Source organism: Psittacula echo (genome assembly GCF_963264785.1).
Source record: "Psittacula echo genome assembly, chromosome: 4".
NCBI classification, from domain to species: domain Eukaryota; kingdom Metazoa; phylum Chordata; class Aves; order Psittaciformes; family Psittacidae; genus Psittacula; species Psittacula echo.
In genome coordinates this window covers 107,259,282-107,280,862 of record NC_137738.1, presented here as the reverse complement: position 1 = coordinate 107,280,862, position 21,581 = coordinate 107,259,282, and the positions used below count along the sequence as shown (strand labels likewise).

At 40.9% G+C, this 21,581-nt stretch overlaps 1 protein-coding gene across 5 annotated transcripts in view; it reads left to right on the top strand.

Moving 5' to 3' along the window:
* Positions 1-21,581, top strand: part of HMBOX1 (homeobox containing 1) — a 78,798-nt gene that overhangs the window by 24,102 nt on the left and 33,115 nt on the right. For all 5 annotated transcript variants that reach the window (XM_080614527.1, XM_080614524.1, XM_080614526.1 and 2 more), the window contains exon 5: positions 7,172-7,325. In XM_080614527.1, the coding sequence (XP_080470653.1) occupies positions 7,172-7,325 (154 nt within the window). The remainder of the gene's footprint in view (positions 1-7,171; positions 7,326-21,581) is intronic.

Genomic DNA, 21,581 nt, shown 5'->3' with positions numbered 1-21,581 from the left:
TAAATGATCTATAGCTGACTCATCCATAGCCATGTGTCCAGTTCCTCAGTCATGTTACTTACCCTGTCCTCTCAGTGCTAGCCAACTCTGGGAATCAGAAGCTTTCAAGTGAAGTTGTAGTCAGGTAACATGAAATCCATGCTGAGCTCTTCAGAAAAAACAAAAAACATTAATAACGTCTGCATAATAGAACGTTGCATCAAAAAAAAAGGCAGTTTTGTGTAGAGGAACTTTGAGATAACTTCAGAGGGTTTCGCATTGGATGGGATGTTGATAGAGTGATAAGTTAGAGATGTGCCTCTCAAATCCCACCTGCTTCTTCAAATCTCAAAATAGATCTTAAATACAAAAAGTAAAGCTCCTCGTTATCTTTCACTCACCAGCAATCTTCAAAATCACAGTAGAATTAATTTCCTTGCATTGTTCTCCATAGATTTTTTTTTTTTACAACAGTTCTTATTTTTCCCTTTAGTGGTTTTATTGTAAAGCTCAAAATATTTACATTCAATTTCCTTTAAGCAATGGCATGATTAAATTAACTGTCTAATTGTTTTAAGAAACTTAAGACTTGGACTCTCTAATGTGAATTTGGCTTTATATCCAGAATTCTATTAAGAAAAATTCCAGTGAAAACAGATCTTTACAACTTCTGCTTTGTGTATAAGCTGAAAATCAAAGAGGCTGAAGCTGTCAGTTGGTTTGAGAATGAAAAACTTGAGCTTAAAGTTGAGCTGGTTCAGATTCATGGCTGAGCCCATCCTTTCTGTTAAGCATCTATTTAGAAAATGGTTTTAAAGAATGAAAGTGCCAAGGGTTGTGAGGTGCTGGCAAGCTGCAGGGATTGCCAAGAAGCCTTGATTTTGCAGTGGGTAGAATTGTGATACTAAATACTAGCAAAGTTATCAGTATCACTGCTTTGAAAGCCTCAAGTTGTACCCTATGAAGTAACTCTCAGCCACTTCCCTTTTATGCAAGGTAATGCCTCCAAAACAGTGGAGAGAACTAAAAGAGGTTTGGAAGATGTAGTTTGGGGGGGGGGGAAGAAAAACAACAAAAAAACTCGAAACAAAAGTTCCTCCACTAACAGTGAAAACTGTGTATCTTTCTTATGGCTTTGCACCTTGCCGTTTGAAACTGTTTTAAGAACTAGTATTCTGTGCTGAGGTAAGCGAAGCCCTGTCAAACTTAGCACTAAAATCTTTACTTCCTCCTCTTAAACTTCTTTCTTTCCACATGTTCACAAGCTCACATCTTGTTTGTCCTTTCACTCTTGAGAAGCATCTAAGAAAGGAAGACTTACAACACTGAAGGTTATGGCTTAAATGGAAATGAATCAACATTAATCTCTAGTTCTCTGATGCACTGTCTTCCTGAAGTCTTGTTCACTTTTCTTTATACACACATGGAAAAAATTCTTGAGCTGTTGCTTGAGTGTAACTTATTTTCGAGCAAAAGTTATTGCACAGCATTTCCAAGAAGTGTAAAAAGCAAAATGGCTCCTCAGCCTATGCCAAGGGACTATTTAGATGCATTTAAATTCCCTTTAGAACCGAGGAACATTTGGTTTCTTTTTAGAGACTGAGGTAAAGGCAGGAGCTCTCAGTTTTCCTGTAGCTGTTGGAAAAGTCTATTTGAGGAAAATGTGGTGGTATTTATTTATTTATTGTAGGATAATCCACTGCTTTGAATTACTGCCATCTACTATATTTGCAGGTCAGATTGGCTAGCCAAAAGATAATTAACATGGATACATGCAAGTGTAAACAGTGTATTAAGAAAGGTAAAACCTTGTCCAAAGAACCATGGCTTTAAATTACTGTTACAAAACCAATTTGGAGCCTAAGATTTGGATACTACTTACAGTATCCTGTGACTAGTAGACTAGACGAGCCGTTCTGCTGTCATCTTTAGAGTCACAAAATGAGAAAATCAGCAGAACTTCCTGCCATGTTCAAAAGAAGCAATGGTGTCATTGCATCCTCTGTAGAGTGCATAAGTTTGTGCTTCCCTGAAGAAATTTAAGAGATTAAATGACTGGCATGTGTTTTTTCTATTTGCTCACTTACTAGGAAGTGGCATTTGGCTTTGTATTCTCATATATCCCATCTTTTCCAATTCCAGCTGCTGGGAATAAAATCTCAATCCTTCACCTTTGAGCGATAGAGTCAGGTCTCTCTATGCAGAGGCACCCACACGTTTGAGTTGCCAATGGACAAAGTGAGGTCTTTGGAAGCTTTTAGTTCCCCAATTTCTTCAGCTCCTTAATTTGCAAGACTGGATGTTCAGAGTCAGTCCATTTTCTGACTGAATTCGTTTGTGTAATAATGGGAAGAAAACTTCTGCTTAAAATTGAAACAGTTTTGAAGGACTAGGATATCAAATATAATCAATTTATGAACTCTTAATAAAGAATAGTTGTTTTGTACAGAAAGCACTGGTGATCACTTGGCAGACCTGTAGTCTTTCCTTGGCTCTGCCAGTTTTTCTGTACAACATCTAGCAAATGACTTCTCCTTTGTACCTCACTTTCCCATCTCGTAGATAAAGATGAGACCATTTACAGTGTGTGACTTGCCTGCCTTGCCTGTAAGCTCCTCACAGCAGGGACTGTCTATTACTATGCCTATATAAACAAAAGAGGACTTATACATAACATCCAAAAAGATTTTATTTTTCTTTTTTCAAATGTATAATGTGCTATATAATGCTTTAAATCGTCCACAAGCAGTCCCGCATCTGCTAACTCAAGAACTTTGTGTTGTGGAGCCTTCTGATGTTTTTGAGATGTTGCTGCTGTTGAGACATTGCTCCTATGGAGAAGGGACTCAGCAATTCCATCACTTTCCTTATTTGTCAGCTTGCTTTGACCTATTGAATATGCTATTAGTTATTTGCTTGGTTTTGTTTGCTGGTTTGCATGGACAGGTTCTGTCTTCTATCTTTGGTGGTGGGTGTTCAGACAACAGCAGACTTGAACATTGCAAAAGAGACTAAGTCTTGTGTATCAGGAAAATAAAACAACTTTTCCTACTGTATGCAATAATCTTGCTCAAAAGTTTCTTGATCAACATTTTCCTGGTAGGAGTGATGTCATAGTTAATGGCAATGCTGCGAATTCCAGTGTACTGGTGATTGTAAATTTTTTCTGGAAACAGTTGCCAATTAGGTGAAAAGCAGTTTTTTGTTGAAGGGAAGAAGTCAATGCTAAATGCTAGTGTTTGAAAGGTCTTTAATCCAGTTAATAGGGATGCTTTTAATTTAGCCTGAGGTTTTTTCGGACAGGCACCACATCTCTTGTGTTTTGTAGAGGACTGAGAGCATTTTGGCAGTAGATAAATAGTATATGTTTCAGAAGCCAGTGTACAAGTAATGTAAGGAGTCCTGTAATGTTCCGACTGTTTTTCAGAGCCCATAAGTTTTAAATAAATAAATAAATAAATATTCCTTTTTACATTGCTGGTTGCTAGTCTGATTAGTTTGGCAGGCACTGGGTCTTGGGCAATGTAGAAAGTTTGTCATGAGAAACTTTGGCATGTCTTTTGCCTCTATGTATTGCATATTGAAGCTGGCATCTAGAAATGATGTGTTGAAGTTGCAGATGGATACAGACTGATTCCATTTAGTCTGGATATTTATTTCTGCCAGTCTTCCGTAATAGGAAGGCAGCTGTGGTCACCTTGGAGAAAACCATGTGCTCTTCCTCCTTGAACAAAAGGGAAAAAGAAGGTAGTTATTATCAAGTTGTAGCATCTCCTGTGTTATTCCCATAGCAGTTCTTGTTTAACTATAAAAGAAAAGCCTTCAAAAGGGAAAGAAAAGAAAAAAAAAAAAAAAGAAAAAATCAGGGGCTGGATATCCCATGAGATTTGAACTGGAAATGTATTGTTGCTGATTTACTGTTTTACAGAGTAAAGAGAAAATAGTCCCTGCTTTGATCCTCTCTATCCAAGCAATGAGCTCTGTAGGGAAGGTTTTGCTGTGCAGGCTGCTGATTCAAATCTAGCCTGGCTCAGGAGTAACTGAAAGGTGTTTATTATGTGATCTCGGGTCAGCCTGGCTAAAAATACAGCATGACATCTGTTCTTATCAGTATAATATATGATGGGTACTTGCTGCAAAGGCTTGCCAGGAAATGATTTCTTGGAGCTGGGAGATGGCCTGAGGCTTGCTCCAACCATTTTGCATATCACCCCTGTATGATGGGGCCTCTCTGAGACATGTGACGTGGATCAAGAATTGCATGTGACGCTTCTAAGAGCAATGCTCTTTCTTCAGGAAAGTGTCTGGGATGTGCTGAGAGAAGGCAGGCCTTTTCCATGAGGAATTTTGAGTATAGAGATAGAGCTGCATTCCAGCTGGAGAGTACCACTTTTGCCTTCTCTCCCCAAAACCCACCTGCAGCACCCCCAAAGTCATACCTGGCATTTGTGAAAATGCTGGCTTGCACAATGGAAATACAGTACTGTTGCAGACGGTGCACGGCACTGGCAGGGAGTGAGAGATGTTGCATTTCATTTTTCTCTGCAAAAGCAGTTCTTCCCAGATGCTTCACCTCTATACCCCTTAAAGATGTATTGCTTTTTGATGCATATCCTAAGATGAAAATCTTATGCTGCCTTTGCTCTGCTCATTCTGCTCAAGAGAGAATTTCTACTTCTTAAAAGTGTTTGAGGGGTTTGTAAAAAGAATCTGACCTAGTAACAAAGATGAAACTTATTAAGTTGTAAAGAAGTGGAGCTGAGTGGCAAAAAGATTGAAATGAAGCATTCGAACAGGGATCCCCAAATGCTCATTTAGTTGAGCGTCATGAAGAAAAGCTTCATAGTTACCTTATCAAAAGCGGCAGCAGTGCATATGTCCTCCTCTTTTGCCACTTGTGCAGCCAAGCACGTTTGGGCCTCTGTATGCATTCAGATGCTTCTGACTTTATCTGTGTGCAAAACCAGTGATGGGTACTTGCTTGTAATTCTCAGCATACTTCTTTCTGACCTGCTGCTGATACTGATGTTACCTCATGTAAAAGAGAAATAAGTAAATTGATCTTGCAAGGCTACTAAAACAAAGAAAGCATCTTCTATTCAATTAGTGAATATAACAGTAGCAGGAGCAAAGTTATGCTTTTAAATGCAGATTCTTTTCCAACCTTTGTCTGAAAAATCTCAGGCAAATTTAACGGAAGTACTTCATGCCTCTTATCTCAATCATAGAATCACGGAATGGTTTGGGTTGGAAGGGACCTTAAAGCTCATCAAGTTCCAGTCCCCTGCCACGGGCAGGGACACCTTCCACTAGACTACGTTGCTCAATACTCTGTCCAACCTGGCCTTGAACACGGCCAGGGATGGGGCAGCCACAGCTTCTCTGGGCAACCTGTGCCAGGGCCTCACCACCCTCAGAGTGAAAAATTTCTTCCTAATATCTAATTTAAATTTCCAATTAGATTGTTAGGCATCACTGAGATTTGTGTACTCTCCCTTTTGAAATAAAATTGTCAGGTAGGGAAAGTATACTGCTAAGGCAATGCAGGGAAAGGTAATTTCTTATCCTCTTCTCCCCTGATTCTTTTTTAATTTAATTTTTTTTTTTTTTTATTCTTGAAGTGTATTTAAATCCTAGCAACTTGATACTGACCCAGACCCCTACACTGTGCAAGAACTAGAAAGAGTAGATAAGGAAATTTCCTTGAAATGGCTGATAAATTGGTAATATAGGAAATATTTCACATGTCAATAAAGCTAAGTAATCCATGTAGGCTCATTAGCTGGGAATTAAGAAGAGGCACCATCCGTTGTGCATGCAAGGCAGAGTTTGTGGGCTTCCCTTCCTAGAGACTTCTCCTGGGTAAGAATTTTAAGTTATTTTGGGCTCTGATACCTAACACTGATGCAAGCCCCTGGCAGTAAGGAAAATACTCACTGTGCATTTCTGGAAAGGAGCACAGCCAAGTGCCTAAATAGCTAATTTCTTGCTTTTTAACTCTATGAATTTGTTTATTGGTTAAACTTTAAATTCCCTTGACCCTTTTACTGTTTTATATTAAAGAAGCAGTTTTGTTTCACCAACACAGTATGTTTTCATTATTAAATCCTAACCATTCTGAGTAAGTTTGAGTACCCAGAGGGATTTGCTTTTTCGGCCCTGCTTTTACTTGTGCACAGTACTGTATTCCTGGTGTGAGCAGAGCTGCCTGCTTCTCTTGGATCTGTCCAGGCTAGTTTGGTGCATGAATTCCAGTAGAGCTCAGTATGCTCATGGGATACAAATGGTGATTTATCTTGTCATGCAACTGGAGTTTTTAAACTTTTTGCACACAAGAACTTTCTTCCCTCCAAAGGAAGTCACTGAGCACAAAGCTGTCCTTCAGAATATACCCTGGTTTACGTACTAATGTCCTATACCAGGTTCTCATCCTCACCGAGGGATGTATGAAAGATCAGTCTTTCAGTTTGCTTGATTTATCTTGATTTATTAACTGAGAGACTCTTGTGGAAAGAATCAGTGGTAAGTTTCAAAGGGCCTTTCCTGAAGGCGTTTTGCCAAGTCCTGACTCTTGCTTGATGCTTTCCAGCTCAGGATTCTTGAAAAGAAAAATATATCCATAGAAGGGGGACAGAAGAGGAAAGGTGTGATGTTAATCTGCTTTTGGTGACTTTTTCAGGCAACCCAGCACTTTCGGAGCCCATGTTTGTACAGGTTATGGGGTGTGTTTCTATTGGTGGAGCTACTTCGAGTGTTTACTCAGCTCTTTGGACATGTTGAAATACCTTGGGTATAAATTTACATTTTGCTTCCTGAGATTGATGTACAATTAAAAAGAAACCTATTTCCCATTTTGGGGCAGAAAAGATAGCAGCACGCCTAAATAAATCCCAGCTGGGACAGAGGTCACTCTTTCCTCTCAATGAAGATAGGACAGCTTTTTCAAAGAGGCTGTCAGCTCAGTTATGTCTCCATTAGATTTCCATGCTCACCTGATACCTCTCTGGCTTGGAGGTTGGGGATGGGAACTCTAGCTGGCTTTGTGTGTCTTCAAGGTGTCTGTGTTTGATAATGCTTTGCTTTTTTAGTTTGCATGGTTTCGTCTTCTGTCTTGTCTTTTTTTCATGAGCAGGAGTGAGAAAATGAGCATGTTTTTTAATCCATTAGGAAACACAATATTTATTATTCTTAGGGGCTACATTAAGCATGAGACCCGCTCCTATGCCAATAGAAGAGCCAGAATGGAGACAGACGCCTCCCCCAGTCACAGCTACCTCTGGGACCTTCAGACTACGGCGAGGCAGTCGGTTCACATGGAGAAAGGAGTGCCTGGCTGTTATGGAAAGGTATGTCACTTGGGGGTTTTGGAGATGGGCATTTTAAAGCCAATGCAAGTGTCCTTTTTGCTGCTGTGGTGAACACCAGCTTCGTTTTCGTGGATGTGTTTTAGCATCTCAAGCCAGTAACTGTAATAATTTGATTTTAGATGGTAGAGTATCAGGAACCATTTTACTGCTTCTGTTTTAAAAAATATTATACTCCTTTGGACAATACCTCATTTTTTTGTAGCTCCTAAAACATCTTGTCCACAGCTCAGTCTGGGAGCATTGACATTCAGCTCTTCCTTTGCTTTTGCAGAAACCTTTCCATTTAGCCTAACACAGGCTCTGTGTCAGTGGGGGTCTGCATGCTCTTTACATTCTGCATTTCTCCTTTCCCAGTTTACTCATTTGTCCTCATAATGAGTCATGCTATAGTTGTAACTGGCATTTCTGCACCGCTGTTATTGTTCAGGATGCAAAACTTTGTCTAACAAGCAGTAGATTCCTTGTCCAAAAAGGCTCTTACAACCCTTTTACATGAGCTGGGAACAGTACAGAGCAAAGTGGATCTCTCAAATACATATGCAGAGTGGCAGGTGATCATTAGAGCTCCCAGCCCTTCAGTCCTGCAGAGACGAAGCATTCTGAGTCTGGGCTCTGGCTGCCTGTGTGCTTTGCCTTTCCCTCTCCTTACGCTAATGTCTCTTTTGTGGATAATGTCGTATAATAGAAAAGGGCTAGTGAACTCAAATGTAGTTTAGGAATGAATGCTTATTTCTGGTAAGGGCTAAATGGCTGGGAGGAGTTTTCTTCCCTTGGAGAGTGTGAGGAACCTCTTTTCCATGGAAGCACCAGATGACTCTGTGTGTGCTATACTCCTCTCTGGTTTGCAACTCCATTGAGTTCTTGGCCAGTGAATTTTTAGGATCTTCTGCCATTTCCATAATGCTTCTCTTCCATTTTGCTTGCACAAGGGCCTCTGGAACTGATCAGAAGCAGGAGAGTGCCTCCTTTTGCCTGAGCTAAAATCGAAACACTGAGCTTCCTCAGGGACCCAGGCCATTTTACAAACAAGAGGGTCATACATCTGTGTGGCCACAGGCTATCACAGGGTCTTTGCAGGGCTGAGATCAGTAACGAAGTGTTTGTTTCCCTGTTCTGTCCTGGCACTTCACTGATGTTTTCAGCTTTGGCTGAATGTTTCCCCAAAGGAAATAATGTAAATGTTTGAAATCTGTTCTGCTTTGCTAGACCCAACTAATTCAAACTCCTGAAGTCTAATAGTGTAGAGGACTGGGTTTTTATGGTGTCCTCCTGTACACAGGCGGTACGATATGCAGTAGGATCTTTAGCACTTTGAAATGCTTGTGTGACCATCCTGATTGCGGCATGTAAAATGGCAGAACCATTGCAGCTCCATGTACCTTCAGGACAGTACCATGTCCTTATTAACCCCTCTGTGTGTGAAATACTGAGTTAACTCTGAAGTAAAATTAGAGCTTTTTGGGGATGGGTATTTTCCTTTTTGGTTTCTGTCTGGCCTAAAGTATGATAGCTGCTGTTATTTGCTGTTTGAATCATGATAGTGCCTTAGACTCCTTTGTGCTAGGTGCTGTGGAAACAAAGCAGAAGGAGAAAGCTTAAGCGACTGCTCCCTTTCCTCCTTCAGATCTCTCCTAAAGCCAGTCTCTGCTGTGACACTCTGAAGAAGTCAGGCAACCTGTAATGGTTTGGTATGTGTCTGTTAGAAAGGTGTGAGTTTTGATTTTGGATATGGAGAGAAGCAAGTGAGTGTGTTGACATTGGAAACCATCCAGTTGTATATACAGATACATAATCACTCGATCTGATTTTTTTCTTGTCATTCTTGGTTCTGTTTGCTTCATCTTGTGCTCTGCAAGGTCTTTGTTGTTGGGGTTTTCTTCATTCTGCTGTTTCACGGAGACTTCTGCCACATTGCCTTAATCTTGGCTTTAATACTTATGTGCAAAGTCTTTGCTAGATCACTGTGGGCGCTGGATTTCACAGCCTTGGGTATGGGTACTGGAAAGTGTGGCTGAGGATATTTACTTGACGCAAGAACACAGTAAACTTGAGCCGTGGTAAAAGCTTTGTGTGACAATAAAACTACACTGTAAAGCAAGTTGGGACTATGGTTGTTTAACTGTTACACTTTAATAGGCGTAGTTGAGCAGTAAGAATGAGCTGTTTTATATGACAAGTTTTGAAAGAGTAGGAGAGAAGCACTCTCTTGTGAGCCTTAGGAAGAAACTAATTTCACGTACAGGTCACTGGAGTCCTCTAGGCTTGTGCTTAATATGACTGATTAACAGCAGCCAGGTTGGAGGTAACCAGACCCCTGGCTGTCTGGCCCAAGCAAATCAGGTTCACTGGATGCCATAGGGTCAAGAATGAGCATTTGGACCAGTGAAATGGTCCAAATTGAATTGACATTGCATGTGGTCTGGTGCCATTTATCTGGTAATTTGCATTTTCTTCTAAAGGATTAAGTTTTGATTGTGAGTGGAAGCATCTTACTCAGTTTAATGGACCATTTTCTTTAATCAATACAAATTTCATTGCATTGTGTTTCTGTGTCCTGCAGCATCTTGATGGTGCACATAGATTTTGGTGAACACAGGGATTTAGGCACCTAGTTTTGAGATTCTTATTTGAGAACCTCAGTAAAGTGCTTGTTCATCTTGGCTTCTAGCTATTCAGCAATGGGAAATAGAGATCCAGAAGGCAAGTCTATCCCACTAATGCAACTCGTATGAGGGCTATATGTTCTTTCTTCTCTGGCTACAAAAGAGGAGCCTTGTGCAATTAGACCTAACTTTGGTGATTTAGTTAAATGCCTGAAGATAAGAGGATTGGATCTAGACCTTAATGGAAACTTGTGTAGGTGATGCAGAACTGCATATTCCTATAAACCCTGAAACATTGGTGTGAAGCTGTATAAAGATACTTTTGGTGAAGATCAAAGTCTTGGGCTGTTCTATCAGTTAATTCTGGTATGTGCTTCTGACTTTGATTCAGTTGGTAAGAAATGCAGTTGCTAAAAGTCGATGTGTCAAACCAGCTGAGAGCACTTCAAGGAAAGAATCTGAATGTGATTGCAAAAATTAGAGAGGTTTGTTTCTAGGAACAGGCTCTCCAACTGAAAATGCACAGCACCAGTCAGGATTTGGCACATGAACGAATGAGAAGGGTTGAAGGGCTAGTTTCTCTTTTTAAAAATATTTAAATAAACAAAAAATCCAGTGCAATTTGTTATTATATTGGTGCCAACCTGTTAAAATTAGTGTTAGGGTCAGCACATATACTTAAATATCTAATGTACGTAAGTGTCTGTATACAGGGTATGTGTGTTAAAGAAACTAATTGGTTTATACTGGATTTCCGGAATGCTGCTTGTGGTTTCTGTAATTCAATTCTCCAGTCTTGACTGCTTTTTTGGAAACTCTCCCAGGGTAGTTTATTAGTTGCTAGGCTTAGATTTCGGACAATAGATTCAGGACTCTTTCTCCCTCTTTCTTTTTTTTCTCTTAAATATCTCTCTGAATATTTATGCTCTGAAGGTTAAGAGGAGCAATAGTTCCAGAAAGTAAAGTTCTATATTTAACTGCAGACTAGGTGTGGTTCAGACAACTGCAGTGCAAGCTCCCTCTCGCTGCTGTTCTAGTGATATCAACCTTGACCTGTTCTCTTCTTGAGCCTCCTGCTCATGAAATATGCTGAGTTTTGTGTGTGGTGGTGATGTCGTGTGGCTTACCCTCCTTTGGGAACAGAGATAGGACTACAATAGTCCTTTCTGAGGTTAAACTTGAAAGTCTGTCTCTGGTTCAGTATCATGTTTTTCGTTACATCTTGTCTCACAGATATTCTTTTTTTCTTTTCTCTGCTTCACTTCTTTTCAACCCCTCTCATAATTATGAAATTGAAAATTCCCTTAGGGTTTTCTCTTTTTAATGAAACTGTATTGTCTTGTCTATTTTTTTTTCCCCAAGTGACTTGTGCTTCTCTTCTCATCATATGTTGGAGTGGAATTTATCTTCTTTTTCAGGGAAAAAAAACATCTAAGATTGGCAGGAGAATGAATGACTGTATACCTGTTTTAAGGCATTTTTGTTGGGTGCTATTAAAGACTGGGGGGGGAGTAAGTCTAAGTGTTTTTTTTAAGTATATGCTTTATTCGAAAGATTAAATTAAAATAACTGAAAATTCTGCTCTAAACAAAATGAATAATTCATCAGTTGAAAGTATTTCAGTTTGTCTAGGGAGCAGGGACTTTGCTTTCTGGTTGAGGGCTATTTGGTTTGATTTTATGGGACTGTTTTATTTTAATGCTTGTCTGTGTTTTTGAAGCATCCTTTTGTAAGGATGTATTTAGATTAAAAAGACTAGATGATACAGCTACTCAGTATCCCCATTTCATAGATGGCAAAACAGAGTCAGGTGTTCCACTTGGCCTTGTGATCCAAGGCAACTTTATTCATAAGAGAAATGGGTTTAGATTTCACAAGGTACCGACGGTTTAGTTTCATGATATAGCTGAGCTGAATTAACAGTTTGTCACCATCTCATCCTTAGGTGTTATCCTGTCTCATTGCCCTTCTCAATTCCTCCTCCTCAGTTTCCCTGCTCCTGCCACCCTGCTTTGTGTCAGATACATTTCTTGTCTGATGGAAATACCAGCCAATTCAGCTCAGTTAAAAAAAAAAAAATAAATCCTTTTTATTTCCCCCTGCAGTTTACTGAATTGGTTCAGCTTGCTGTGCAACAAGGGTGTGCCAGAACTGGCCCAGGGTGAATGACAGGAGTGCAGCATTGAGGGCACAGTAAGGGGAAGTTAAACAAAATGAGAAACAATTTTTCCATGGTGATGTTGTTTGGTTTTTTTTTATCTGCTTGGTTTTGTTCTGATTTTGTTTACTTTCAGCTGGATGAGTTCCTGCTTTAGTTAACAGCACGGTCATGCTGACAGTGGTGCTGGCATCATGGAAGAGGTGTCCTTTGATTTTTGCCGTGGAGCGGGAGTGTTCTACACTGCCAAACTCTTTGTTAAATTTGACCAGGTTGTATTCTTGTTCCCACTTTAAAGTGGAGCCAGGTTGGTGAGGAAAGTCATCTCCCTGCCAAAACCAGTCACTGTTGCATTTCCATCAGCTGCACAGTTACGCTGGAGAATATTTAGCATCATCTACCCTCCTGAAAGAAGCTCCTCCTGCAGTGATTCCAGCAAGCCGGTGCCGAGCTGGGCTGGCAGAGCCCTGTGCATGGTTCTGGTGCTGAGTGATATCAGCCCTGACATGCGTTATTAGAAATTCTTCCGATTGTGAAAGCGCTATTACTGCAGCTCTCCTGAGCGCTGGGGCTTCCACGGCTTCCCTGGGGAAAATGAGAGCTCTATTAGCTCCTGAAATTCAGTTAGGATATTTTCTTAGTTAATTTCATCCCATTACTCTTAGTTATGTCTTCTAGCAGAACCTTAATACTGGCCCCATAGGGGATCTAAGTTTCCTGTGCAAGGCTTTGGAAGAGATCTAAGTTTTGGATTCATTGCGTTTCTCCCTTTTCAAGCTGACAACAGAGCAGGAAGTAATGTCTTTCTGCCCCTTCCATTAGGCTTGTACATTGTTAGAAACAGAACATCAGTTTCTCATCAATATAACGATGTCCATCGGTTAGCTTGGGCATGCTGCTTGTCTTCTTCAGGTTTGTTTCGCAGCCTGCTGGGAGGTAAGGAGTGCTGAAGAGTTATGCTCTGCTGTCCTGATGAACATTGCATGGTGTTGCTCCTTTCAGTGACTCGCCATTGTCAACTGTAAAATATCTGTCATAGAATCACGGAACGGTTTGGGTTGGAAGGGACCTTAAAGCTTATCCAGTTCCAACCCCCTCCCATGGACAGGGACACCTTCCACTAGGCCAGGTTGCTCCAAGCCCTGTCCAACCTGGCCTTGAACACTGCCAGGGATGGGGCAGCCACAGCTTCTCTGGGCAACCTGTGCCAGGGCCTCACCACCCTCACAGGGAAGAACTTCTGCCTCCCCTCTGTCAGGTCAAAGCCATTCCGCATTGTCCCTACATGTTTTTGTCAAAAGCTCCTCTCCAGTTTTCTTGTTGGCCCCTTTGGGCACTGGGAGGCTGCCTTAAGGTCTCTCTGGAGCCTTCTCTTCTCCAGGCTGAAGAGATCTGTGTGCTTGGGAGACTGAGCCAAACCTTAAATAAAGGCTGAACAAGGTGCTAAAAGCCTATAACTCCTTGGTTACCAAAGAAGATTGGTGTTAGACATTAGGAAAAACTTCTTAACTTTACCAATGGTTGAGAGTAAGCAGGCTATCTACAGAAATTATGGAGCATTTCTCAGGAGCAAATTAGCTAAAATCTGTCAGGGTGGTTCTGATGTATCTTTGATCTTAATGCAGGGGAAACATCAGGTGGCTACATTATCTTCCAGCTCTGTTTTATCATAAGGTGTTTGTTAGTCAGCAACTTGCAGTGGGAGGTTCAACTTCGTTAAGTCCTTTGCAATGTAGGGAGTGTTTTTTTAAGATCTTTGTTTGACATTGGTGCTTGTGAAATTCTTTGTGATCTGTGAGTGCAGGCACTTTGCAAAGGCATTCAGTAAAGTTCAATTTACAATTTAGACCCAGGCAAGATCATCTTATTGTCTGAAAGTTCAAGTGGTTTTGCTCAGGGTCATTGCTGTATGTCTTCAGAAAATGCAAGAGCAGACATTTTATGCTTGCTACACAGTATCTCCCTTATTTTGCATTAGATCAAGCTATGTTCCCTCTTAGACATGCATAATATACAAGCTTCCTATTCTAATCAGCTGTAAGCAAATCCCAGTTGTTTGGCAGATTGCATGCAGTAAAATATAACTCAAAGATGTCAGTCCAAAGTGCTCGCCAGACTCTGGTCTCTGAAGGATCCAGCACTTCATGAGTTATTTTTCTTTTCAGGAAGCTCAGGTGCTTTTTGTATCTTTGTGTCCTCTCTTTCTCTTTTCTAAAATAATAAAAAAGATCTGTGGGAGGAGCATCTCTTTGTGGCAGACTCCAGATAAAAATTATATATCTGCCAAGGTCAAAATAGCTGAAATCAACATTTGCAAAAGAGCCTTGTCAATCTGACCTGCAGCACCACTGTCTGGTGCAATAAACCCATATTTTAAGAATAGGAATTATTCTCTAGCCCACATATTCTCCTGCATTTCTCCAGCACCAGGTGAGATATTTCACGGGCCCTATACTTCTGTGCGGCCCCCTGCACGCTTACATATGCAACATCCAGCTGCCCTGCATGCCCTTGCAGGGATGTCATGTAGCTGTCCCCAGTCTGTAAACCTGTGCTGGGGCACTGTGTAAGCAGAGGGAGATGTAGAGTCAACCATGGTTCAACCTGAGCTCCTACTAGGAAAATGTTTGTGACATGGCAGGTCTGAAGAGCACCGTGAACTATAGACTTCTTAACATCTGCTAGGTCAGCCTAGTGTAAGAGCAGCTGTTTTGTCCTTGGGTGCCTTTTACAGCTCCATCTTCTGTCCCTGGCAAAAGGGGAGACTTGGCGATCTGTACTCATACCACACCAGCAGTGTGGAGTTCTGGCATGTGACTGACACTTCAATGCTTGGCACTAAGCAAGACCTGTCCCCTGCAGTGCTGTGTCCAGCTCTGATGCTCCTGACATAAGAACGATGTGGAGCTGTTGGAGTGAGTCCAGAGGACACCACAGAGATGCTCTGACGACTGGAGCACCTCTGCTATGGAGATAGGCTGAGAGAGCTGGGCTTGTTCAGCCTGGAGAAGTCCCTTCCAACCCAAACCGTTTCATGACTCTATGATTAATAACCCAGGTGGTGGTCATGATAATCATGGTGGTGTTTTTTGTTCTTTCTACCTATCCTATTTGGCCTATGACTAGTTCACACATGCCTGGCGACCTTTTGGCTGTGGGGACAAAAGCTCTTACATCCTGTCATTTTATTTAAATCCTGCTTATTCACATAATTATTATTATTATTCACATAAATATGTAATTCATTCTAAATTCTGCTAAGGTCTTTGGGGTACTTTGGGAGAACTAATTATGCCTAGTTTCATTTTATATGCTAAAATGTGTTTAAAAAGTTGGAGGTCCCTTTTGCCTGAGTATCATGAGAAAGAAAAAGAAAGAACATCGTGTTTACCTTCCCATGATCATTCATCGTATATACTACTGTCAATGTGCTGCTTATTTATCTCCTCTCTGAACTAAACAGTCATTCTCTTATCTCTTCTCAGATGGCAAGTCTTCACTTGTCTAATAATATTAATTGTCACTCTTCTGTGGATCTTTTTTATTTCTACATTCAATTTTTAGTGACCCGGGGTAGGTGAGTAGGGACAGGAGCAGAACTGATTACCATATTTCCAAGCTGAATATTCCAGTTTATACCGGCAGCAGAGGCTGATTCCTGTTGTTCTCTGACCTCCAGCCTCACATCTGGTTTTTGCTGATCACTTCTGTGCATTGATTGAGAGTATGTTGACTAGTCCACAATGATGTATGCCTTTTTTCTGAACATTTACAATCAATTTAGAACCAGTCATGTAGATGAGGAGTTCGGATTTGTTATTTTCCGTCTGCATTACCCTGCTTTTTGCAAAGATAGCAGATAAAGTTCAGTCATGGGAGTGTTTAGATAATTGCTGTGAATTTCAAAAATAACAGCTTTATTTGTATCCAGTATAAATAATTGACTTTGCAGAACATCATTTAACATAACTGTTAACGCCAGTCATTTTAGGTTACAACTTTGCTGAGCCAAGGGCTTGCATTCTGCTCATACACAGAGCCTGGTGCAGTGGGCTCTCTACAGTCACGTTGAGACCTCTGGATACTGCTTGCTGTAAGAAGAGTGTAAAAGTACAAGTCTAGTGCTGTCGGTTATCTTTCTTCGAGCTTTCTTCTGTGCCAACACTAGAGTTCTTCCTATGACTGTTCTGTTTAAAGTACAGAAGCAAATAGTAAAAAAAGCTCGTATTTATTAGCTACATTGTGATTTTCTTACCTGTTAAAATGAATTCAGGAGGCAGGAAAGGTCGTGGCATGCTTGTCATGGAAACTGTGTGAACTGGACCCTGGCACATTGTCTGCATTTTGTGTAGCAAATAGTATAATGACTATTCATTGTAGGCTGTCTGGAACAAAATTTCTTGATCATATGACAGCCCAGGTAAAGGTGATGTGTCTTTGGAAGGGCAAGGGTGTAATAGTTGTATTCTGCTGTCTCTCTGTACTGAAGGAGCTTGAGACAGTGCTGGGAAGTGTGCTCACTCAGGTGTGAACATATCAGGGCAAGGTCCTGCACCTGGTTTCAGGCAATCCCAAGCACGATTCCAAGCACAGGCTGGGCAGAGACTGGACTGAGAGCAGCTATGAGGAGAATGAGTTGAGGGTGTTGATCAATGAGAAGCTCACCATGACCCAGCAGTGTGCGCTTGAGCCCAGAAACCAACCGTGTCCTGGGCTGTATCACCAGCAGCGTGACCAGCAGGTCAAGAGAGGGGATTCTTCCCCTCTGCTCCACTCTGTTGAGAGCCTCCCCTTGCCCTGCAGTCCTGCATCCCACTCTGGGCCCCAAAATAAGAAGAACGTGGAGCTGTTGGAGCAAGTCCAGAGGAGGCCACAAAGATGTTCCAAGGGCTGGAGCAGCTCTGCTCTGGAGACAGGCTGAGAGAGCTGGGCGTGTTCAGCCTGGAGACAAATGGCTCCCTGGGCAATGACAGGCATAAGTGACCATAAAGATGTGATCATTCTGCTTTTGGCTCCTTTTCAGCCTGCTTAAAGTCCTGAGAAAAAAGTAAGTAGCCCTGTCCTGCCAAGGAGGGTCATTCCAGGTCGAAGCTCAGCTAAAAGGAACAGTCATCGCTCACAGTGTGATTTCCCTGACCTGTATGTAGTGATATCCATGGAATAAACCACTTAAGTGAATTACAAAATTAACTTCTTGAGTGATCTGGAAAGCATTCAGAAGGAATTAGTAATCAGGTTGGCACCTTGTCACCTCTTGCTTTGATGAAGCCAGCTGTCAGCATGGAGCATACATGAGCACCATCCAGCCCAAAACACTGTTGGGTTTGCCCGTTCCTGGTTTCTAGAAGTATGCAAAGTGTTCCTGCTGACTTGCACTGCAGCTACTCTCTGAACAGAGTCCAAACCTACCTCAGTGAAAAGAACTTCTCTGCCATCTAGTAACAGATGTGAGGTCTTTATACAAGTAATAAAGAGAGTAATTACAAGGAATAGTGAGGGAGGAAAATTCCTAAGTAAAACTCTTAAGTATGTTGCATCATGTATTTATGGGCTCTTGGTCAAGACTGCGGAGCGCTTTAAACAGAGTTAGAAAGAGTGCTTTATCAGAGAACCATATGGGCTTTAACCACAAAAGTCACTACCACATCCTTTTTTATCCTTTTTTTTTTGGTGGTTCAGGATAGTACAATTGACCTTTTTTAGTTTGATTTTCCTTTGGAACATGCGTAAGTTTAATTATTTTTTTTTTAATACTGTGCTGTTTGTGAGGATCTCTTTCAACTGAATAGAAGACATGGATCTGATCCAAAGAGCTTTTTTAATATGATTTTCTTATAAAGAAAATACATAATAGGGCACATAAGCACAAAAGATACAGAAAAAGTCGCCTGGTTTGTTGCTTACTATATGTGTAGGCTGGCATGCTCTCAGTTTCTAAATGCCCCTTGATTTTCTCTTAATCACAGGAGCATTGGACTGGGATTTCCAGGTTCATGTCCAGCTTTTTTTGTTTCACTCAGCCTTTATTATAAGCTTTTCATAAACTGATTATATTCCCTCTCTTAGAAGTAGGTGTAGCCAAGGGTACAAAAGCCCATCAGGAGATGGCTACCCAGCAGGCTCTTACTGTATCAGCAGCTAGATATCTAAATTCCTGAGATTTTGGGACCCATTGTTCTCAGATCAGTATTATCATTTAACTAAATAAATGTTATTTCCATTTCTTGTCTCCACTGTTGATCCCCTTTGTGCATTTATGGTAAACCAAAACCTACCTTAAGGTTTGCTCACGTAAAACATGCTCTATCTCCTGCAACACAGGCTTTCCGTTCCACTGTCATCAATTGCTCATTGAGAATTTCAATTTTAAATTCATCTTGCTTGAATGTGGGAGACCAGGATTGTACATATTGTCATGCAAGCATTTTAATGCTTTTCTTTCTAGACTGGAAAGAGCTGGCATCCTCAGCTATATCAGGCTTTGCCTTTTTGGTGGTTTTGCTGCATTGTGTCTTTTGGTCATAGTTAACAGAAAACAATCTTTCCACCCCATGATCTTTTTGTGTATATGAGAAGCTGTTGTTCCCAAACTGTATGACCTTGCATACTGCGTTGTTAAATTTCTTTTTAGTTCTTGCCCTTAGGATTGCCTATTACTTTTTATGATACTTCAATTCAGTGTATTGACATGGCTTCTGACTTTGTCATCAGCAGATTTCATTACCATGTTCATACTTTGTGTCAAGATCATTAAGTGTTTCATTCTTAAGATACTCCAAAGATGATACTTCAGGAATATCACTGATATCCATCTTCCAAGCCATTATTTTAACTTTTCAGCCCCATTCTTTGTTACACGTTTCCTTTCTATACTATCTTACAATTGTACTCATTGTCTTCGACATGAATAATTTCCCATTTGTAACTGTATCAAATACTTCTACTGAAGTCCAAAAGTTAAAAGAATAGTTCATTTTTCTAGACATAGGGCATATAATCAACAACTTCTCAGTTGTTTTGAGAGCATCACTACCAGGACTGTACAAGTCATGACTCCTAAAGACGCTTTCCCCAGGGAACTTGGCTATTCTGAGCTGGAGTGGCAATGACATTTAAAAGGAAGCACACTGAAAAAAACATGGCTCATGATAGGAGGCACAAATCTAGGAGGAAGGAGCTGTGGATTGATTACACGGCTCTGTGGCTGGTTTCTTGTGTTTGTGTCTGTATCTTTTAACTTTGCTGTTCTTCTACCTGTAAATTCTTCCAATAATATTGAACACAATTTCAAATTTTAAAGGAGTTTATGATCTGGTTATAGAAAGCACTTTGAAATACGGAGCATGATGGGTGTTTTTTAATGAGAAGAGTCCTTGGAGCGTATTATTTCCAAGGTAACTATTTGCAATCCTATTGGAAAAAGAAAAAAAAAATTACAGAAAGTTGGATCGTAAGCTCAGCTATTTCCTTTCCCCATAGAGGGCGAATGGTCATGGAATAATCTGTACAAATAAATAAAAAGATGTTGCTGCTGCCAGACTTGAGAAGTAGTATTCTTCAAGGATCCACAAAGCTACCTCATTGCTTTAAAACTTGCCTTAACCCTTTCAATTTGCTTTGATGGCTACAATGAACCTCATGAAGTTGGTCTTGGAACCATAGTAGTTTAATCAACAGGCATGCTGGCTATGCTGATTCATTAATTTTATTCTCATTTGCTTATATCCACCTGTTGCATTGTATTTAGGTTCCAAGGAAGAGAACAGATTGATTTAAAAAAAAAAAACCCAACCTTTTTCTGCTTTGTGTCTATAGAGCAATTAAAACCAATAATAGTTCTTGTCCAGATCTTGGAGGTACAAGGTATTAGGGAATATACATCTATTAGAATCATAGAATCATAGAATAGTTAGGGTTGGAAAGGACCTTAAGATCATCTAGTTCCAACCCCCCTGCCATGGGCAGGGACACTCCACACTAAACCATGTCACCCAAGGCATCATCCAACCTGGCCTTGAACACCGCCAGGGATGCAGCATTCACAACCTCCCTGGGCAACCCATTCCAGTGCCTCACCACCCTCTCAGTAAAGAATTTCTTCCTTATATCCAATCTAAACTTCCCCTGTTTAAGTTTTAACCCGTTACCCCTTGTCCTGTCACTACAGTCCCTGATGAATAGTCCCTCCCCAGCATCCTTGTATTGAGCCCTAACAGAAGCTTTGATCCTGAGCTTTTTGACCTTAGGCACTAGATATCCTGCAAGAATTGGCCTTATCTTGTATTTTGAATCCCGTAGGATCCTTTCATAACTTTAATCAATTTTTATTTTCTGAAAATGCAGCAGCAGTGGTGGTTGTCTGTGTGCTTCTGAGGTGAGTCTGGTCCAATGCTGGGAAATTGAAAATAAAAAACTTCTTTGAAGGGAAATGCTAGTCATGATGTTGGAAGTTGTCAGTTCATACTAAGCTTTATCACAAATCTCATGATTGGTATTTTTTCTCCCGGAGGCTTAGGACAAAGTGAGACTTCAAGCTTCACAGCCAGAAGGACTATAGATTTTTGAAAAACATGGCCTTACTGAGGCTAAGCTAATAACAATTTGAGGGACCTAACTGCTTACACTTGACATTCTGTACATACATATTTTGTGATCTAGTGCTGAACTTCCCTTTGAGGCAAAATTCGGCTATTGTTCTAGAAATATCTTTCTTTAGATGAGCTGAAAACAGTTCTGGCTCTGATGAGTTTAATATTTACTTCAATACTTCAATACAGTCAAGGGAGGGCATTCTCCCCGTTGCTGTTGGATCGAGTCCAAAAGAGGCCAAGAAGATGCTCCAAGGGCTGAAGCATCTCTGCTGTGTAGACAGGCTGAGAGAGCTGGACTTGTTCAGCTTGGAAAATGAAAGGCTTCAGGAAGACCTTACAGCAGCTTCCTTCTGTAAAGGGGCTGACGAGAAAGCTGGAGAGGCGCTTTTGACAAGAGCCTCTGGGGATGGGACAAGGGGGAATGGCTTTTAACTGACAGAGGAAGATTTGGATGAGATCTTAAGAAGCAGTTCTTCCTTGTGAAGGTGGTGAGGCCCTGGCACAGGTTGCCCAGAGAAGCTGTGGCTGCCCCATCCCTGGCAGTGTTGAAATCCTCTGTTGTCTTGCAAGTAGTATCTCATCTTTATACATCTCATTGGAAGGGTGGGTCACCAGGCAGCAAAACAGCCGTTACGAGTGGGTGGGCTCTTAAATGCCAGGTCTGATTTCTTCACAAATTGATTTCTCATCACTTTTTGAGGATGCTTCATCCATGGACTGACCCTGTCTTAGCTTTGCTTGCCATGTGAGAACTAGATAATCCAAAGGATGTAACTGAATTAACTCTTCCCCTGTATGAAGTTAAAAAGTGTAGATGAGATGTTTGTTTCCCAGTTGTCTTGATATTATCAACTGTTTAAGTCCAAAGGATTTAATGCATATA